The following is a 6,000-nucleotide window of genomic DNA, read 5'->3' on the forward strand; positions in this document are numbered from 1 at the left end:
ACAATATGGAATGAATATTGAATTTGAAAATGTAAATAATTGGTTTGTATGCCAAAAGTATAAAAGAATTAATTCGATGACGATGACTATCCGTTGAACGAATAAGGCTTCGTTTTAACTACACCACTCTTATCTGTCCAACTTCTAAAAATCAGTAAATAGAGACAAAAAATTCCAATACCGTCTCGATGATTACAGTTTTCGAATCTTCCGTTTACGGTGGCTCTTAATATTTCATACGATTGCGCTTTTCGCGAGGAAATGCCGACTTTAAGCATTTCATTGTTCGCCCATCCATTTTTAAATCAAGTATAAGTCTCTTCGTGATCATGATCATTCGTAGAATTATTGGTAATACTTATTTACTAAGAATTCACCATCCAAGTGTTCCGTGAATTCGTTTTATCTATAATAATTTTCTTACAAAATTTATTGTTACAAATATAAGTAACACAAACTCGTGCTTAAGTAAGAGAAGCATAGACCACGATAATTGGTTTATCTTATAACAGTAATCTCTCCTACAAAGAAATTTGATCACAGCCAATTTTTCACAGTATAATGAAGAGCTTTCACAGCATTTTCGGAGCAATTGTCCGTAATAAGCAATTAATCTTATCCAACGATTCAATCTAATCATATAGTTTATGTATTGTATGTGCGTGTGTGTGCACATAGCTTCCATGTATCAACCCTTTTTACATGGCAGCAATTATTTACGATTATCCGCTTTCAGCTCATTCTATACAATAGTCGCTCATCTTGCAAAGCTGTATTTTTTTTATTACTAATTTAAACTATTTCAATATTTCAAATCATTGTTCATTTGCAAAATACTGTGAAATGAAGAAACCACAAATTCATAATAAATTTAACAATATCACATAATCGAGTATTTAGATTGTGAACATAGTATATGATGCGATACATACGATTATTAAAATTATGTATGACTACGTGCAAAACTGTACAAATTGCACATTTTCATGCGTGGATTTTACAAAAAATATTCCTACATACATTAATTATTTCAGATTTCATAAGTTTCAAAATAATGTTCTACTATGATCTAATTTAATAATCTACCTTTATGATTTGTATTGCAAAATTCAATTTGAATCTTTCATTAGCTTTGGAGTATTTAAAATAATTAAATGTCAACATAGACTAAATATAAATTAATAATTAATAGTTATTAAGAACATTGTTGCAATAAACAAATTTTAATGTAAATAATAAATAATAAATAATAAATAATAATAATACTTACGAAATGATTTATTCAATCTTTCTATCGAATCAACGTTTGTCTTTTTCCCCATTTCTTATTCTATAAATTTACTTTACTTATATTATCTGAAAATAAATTGAAAATATCAATATGACGAATATACATGCCTAGAAGCTCTAAAATACATAGTAATTTTTGCCTAAAATCCTTTATCATTCGTAAATTATATAGATATTAATCATTATCATATAGGATCTGTAATATTGAAGATAATATTATTATGCGTATGGAGTAGATTGGAAAAAGTATTGTTATTAAATGAAATTGTATAACATATGCTTTTGTTGTTGATACGAGGTCGAACGTACAAAATGTAAAAATTTAACAATATCGAGCTTTAAAAGTCACTTGTATACATATAAGATGATACTACACATACGTTGTTATATATGCTCGGTGTCTCGGATTACGACAAACATTGTCTTTATTTCGTTATTAATCATTTAAATTAATTAATGTATCGTATAAAGCTTGAATTTGTAACTTAGTCTGCGTGTATTCTCGTTTTTATTCTCTCTCTCTCTCTCTCTCTCTCTCTCTCTCTCTCTCTCTCTCCCTCCCGATTCCAATAATAAAGGCCAGCTTTCAAATATTAAATATGAATATAAAACCAAAATACATTTTGATCGCTAAATTTTGATCACCATATTCTAGATCTTCAATTTTGCCGACTGTTATGCTAGTTGGTCAAAATTTGATATCGACGCTACTTTTACTTACGTCTCTCTTTTTTAAGTAAGCCTTAAAATTTCAAAATTCGATGTTCTGTATCTCTGAACTGCCGAGACGATCTTTTACAAAATTTAAACGAATTTCTTTATCTACAAGCTTCCAATGCATATATATTCAATGCGCTTAACGAGTCGACGATAATCATTAAGCGCAGGTCCCGAATCGGTATCCCCCCACCTAACCAACGCATTCGATAACAATATTCGACTACAACGCCACTCGACAGTCTGGAACTCGGCACGCGGGTATCATCACCTTGAAATTGTTTATTGGAATATTTCTAATGGTCAGAACACAAGATCTAAGCCGGTGGTAATCGCGCCTTTTCTATCAAGTTCATCGTGTATTTCACATTTCGATGTGACTGAAGAAAGAAGCGCAACTTCCATTCCAAAACTTGTGTTATTATTTTACTGCAATAACTTTAATAATATTAAGTCGTAGCTCTTCTTAATTGGGTACAACATTTCAAATATGTTTTAATGTAAAGATCGATGTTGTTTTTGCAATCCGTATTTCATAACTATTATTATCCTTTATTAATGAGGCCGTTTTGTAATGCAGAAATCTAGCCTCAATAAATTCCGTTAACATTAATTGTACGTTAGAATAAATATCGAAGAAGAGATTGATAAATAAGTGAATCATGAGGTACGGCCAATTGGTAATTGGGCCAGCAGGTAGTGGCAAGGTAATTCATTGTTACATTTCAATACTGCAGCATTTGATCATTAAATTTTTCATTCAATCACTATATTTTTAGTCTACGTATTGCTCTATAATGCAAAAGCAAGCTGCGGACGAGCGACAAACTGTTGATATTGTTAATTTGGATCCAGCAGCCGAACATTTTGATTATCAACCCATTGTTGATATTAGAGAGCTAATTACCGTGGATGATGCTATGGAAGATGAGGAATTAAAGTTTGGACCCAATGGAGGTTTAGTATTTTGTATGGAGTAAGTTTTATTATTATAAATTTTGAAAATTAAAGTCATGTTCATTTATTAATATGGATGTAATTTATAGATTTTTAATTGAAAATTTATCATGGCTCCACGACGAATTAGGAGACACGGATGACGATTACATTATTTTTGATTGTCCTGGACAATTGGAATTGTATACACACATGACAATGATGCGACAGTTAATTACAATGCTACAGAATCTTAATTTTCGCCTGTGCGTAGTTTTTGTGATAGACAGTCAGTTTTTAATTGATGCTTCAAAATTTTTGTCAGGAACAATGGCAGCTCTAACGGCTATGATCAATTTAGAATTACCGCATGTAAATTTATTAAGCAAAATGGATCTCTTATCAAAGGCTGCTAGAAAACAATTGGATCGATATTTAGAGCCTGATCCAAGCAACTTATTGTCAGAGGAAGATAACGATGAATATGAAAAGCTTACTCAGGCTTTAGGAAGAGTCATCGAAGATTATAGTTTAGTAAGATTTTTACCATTTAACATCAGAGACGAAGAAAGTATAGCCGATGTAAAATTAACGATCGATAATATTATACAATATGGCGAAGAAGAGGATGTGAGAATGAGAGACTTTGATGAGCCTGATCCAGATGAAAATGAAACGTGATTATTGTTTCCAACAATGTCAAATGTTTGTAAATATAAAAATAAAATTTTAAATTTGTACTAAAAAATATAATAAATATTTATTTTACACAATAATATTTAAACTAGGCTGGTTTATTAATTACAGACTGTTGTGATGAGTTTTTTTTGTCTTGTTCCATCTTGTGCTTTTCTAAAAAACTTTTAAACGACTCTGCCTCTTTGTTTTCATCATTATCGTTTTCTATATCTTCCGTACCTTCGTCATCTTCGCTAGATTCATTAGCTGGATGTTTCAAATACATATCCGCTATTTCTCTACCACTACTAACTGTTGAAATGAAAGGAACATCATCTCCAGAAGTAGCTTTAGCAGCGTTCATTAATTGCTTCTCCTTCTTCTCTTTTTCTTCTTTTAATCTTTTCTCTCGAATATTTTGCCAGGATACCCTGTATTTTCTATAAAACATTTATAATCATTAAAGATAAACAAAATAAATGTTTATAAAGTTTTAAAAATCAAATTCCTCTAATTCTTACTTGTAATAATCATGTTTTGCACTTGTAACAAGATTGAAAAAATCTGATATACCAGTGCCTACGGTGGCTGATACTCCACAGCAATGGAGATTATTATAAAATTCATCGAGCGCAAGAGCCATACTACGTGTTAAATTACTGATATAGGTAGTTTCGGAATCGAGAACTTCTTGAAAAGCTTCAAAATCATGCATCCATTCCAGAGCATAACTATGGTCGACAATATCAATCTGAAACATCCATCACGTTAAGTTTGATGGTATCGCAAGGACAATTGTATAAAGTTTTTCCTCTTTACCTTATTCATAACGACGATCAAAGGTAATTTATTAGTTTTGTATAAAATAGAGCAAGCATATAGCATATTTGACATAAACGTTACAGGCTTTACGCTTCTAACGGTATCCATAACATATACAATAATCGTAGGGAAATGAGAGGCTAAAGCCTCGGTTATAATTGCTCCACTGGCTGACCAAGTGAAAACTTCAATTTGCCCTGGGGTATCCAATACAACGTACTTATGATCTTTTCCCGCTTGTTCGATAAGCTCTATAACTTGATCGAATTTTGTTGAAAACAAATTTAAGGATGTAACGATACCCCCGTTAGGACCTAAACTATATTGTTTCATAACTTCTTTATAATTAACTGTATCTCTTATATCTATAATAAAATTTATATTTAGTTAAATTTCTATTCTTATTGTAGTTATAACTCTCAGAATGATTTACAAAGTCATTTACCAATATTAGCTGGATAAGGAACTTCGATGCAGGCAGGATCTAAATTTATTGCATACGGCTTTCCATTATCGTAAAGTTTAGATACTAATTTCGTGACGAATGTTGTTTTTCCAGAACCAGCCATTCCAAGTACAATTATGCACGTAGGCTTATTATCTACTGAACATAGCGAATCCAAATTTTCATTCTTACTGCCCATAGGCTCGGATATAGTCTGGCCTTCGGCCATTCTGTCGAATTAAATTGCCTAAAACAGAAACGTAGAATTATCGAATTGACATTATGCCCTTTCCTATAATCTTCATTAAAATATCTAAGCTTGAAAATTTCTGTGCATCACTTTGAATTCGAAACAATGAAATAAATCACTAGGTTCGTGATCCTAACCTGTTCGTTCATGTGCAAAGGAACATTTATATTAAAATACGCTGAACGCGTATTAGCGCTCGTCTCAAATTAAAGCAAAGTAAAATTTTAATAATCGCCAACTTCCAATCTATCCCTCGGTCGGCTACTCGGCAAAAAATAATCCTACAATCGCTTGATTAATGAAACGCAAGTTCGGACGGCAGTTCGCTCCTCAAGTGACCAAAGCTCATTTTCGTCAGCACTGGCCACCCAACGACTCTCCTCTATTTTTCTTTTTTCGTTTTAATATTTATTATACCGTGATTGGCGAGCGGGGGGGGGGGAAAGGAGGAGATATGGTTTCGTAATAATACTCAAGATGCCTCGTATCATGAACAATGAACAACCATCGGATCGCATGATAAAAGGAAAACGAAACGAGTGAACGAACGCAATACGCCGAGTTGGGACCTTCTCGGTTTGCGGCGCACGATAATGAATTTGCCAAATTTTTACGGAAAACCAAAAAACAAAAAAACAAAACATAAAAAACAAAAACCAATGTGTTGGTTTGATGGGACGTGGCGAGAGGGGGCGAGGGAGGTGAGGAGAAGACGCTTCCGCGCTCTTCGCTTGAAAAGTCGCTGAAATGGCTAAGGTTGTACGACACGAACTTGCCTTTAAAAGATCCGACATGTCTCGATAATTTTCAATCGCCGTTTCTCCTCGGTGAACGATTAAAAAATAGTGTGTGTGTGTGTGTG

The 6,000-nt window shown here is 32.7% G+C and overlaps 2 protein-coding genes across 3 annotated transcripts; one reads left to right on the top strand and one right to left on the bottom strand.

Moving 5' to 3' along the window:
• The first annotated feature begins 2,227 nt into the window (after positions 1-2,227).
• LOC105368745 (GPN-loop GTPase 3) lies at positions 2,228-3,673 on the top strand. Of its 2 annotated transcripts, XM_011507842.1 has the most exons (4): positions 2,228-2,507; positions 2,588-2,714; positions 2,787-2,983; positions 3,054-3,673. In XM_011507842.1, the coding sequence occupies exons 2-4, from the start codon at positions 2,670-2,672 to the stop codon at positions 3,622-3,624; spliced, it is 813 nt and encodes a 270-aa protein (XP_011506144.1). In that variant the 5' UTR covers positions 2,228-2,507; positions 2,588-2,669; the 3' UTR covers positions 3,625-3,673. The 2 variants fall into 2 exon arrangements, with proteins under 2 accessions (XP_011506144.1, XP_011506143.1); XM_011507841.1 differs by having other exon boundaries at positions 2,228-2,714.
• A 40-nt stretch (positions 3,674-3,713) lies between these two features.
• Positions 3,714-5,162, bottom strand: LOC105368746 (GPN-loop GTPase 1). The gene is made up of 4 exons (XM_011507844.1): positions 4,889-5,162; positions 4,441-4,808; positions 4,143-4,372; positions 3,714-4,061 (listed from the first exon to the last, which is right to left on the bottom strand). Exons 1-4 carry the CDS (start codon positions 5,115-5,117, stop codon positions 3,728-3,730), a joined length of 1,161 nt encoding a protein of 386 aa, XP_011506146.1. The 5' UTR covers positions 5,118-5,162; the 3' UTR covers positions 3,714-3,727.
• Positions 5,163-6,000: the final 838 nt, after the last annotated feature.

The sequence above is a fragment of the Ceratosolen solmsi genome, unplaced genomic scaffold, assembly GCF_000503995.2.
Source record: "Ceratosolen solmsi marchali unplaced genomic scaffold, CerSol_1.0 scaffold1, whole genome shotgun sequence".
In the NCBI taxonomy this organism is placed as follows: Eukaryota; Metazoa; Arthropoda; class Insecta; order Hymenoptera; family Agaonidae; genus Ceratosolen; species Ceratosolen solmsi.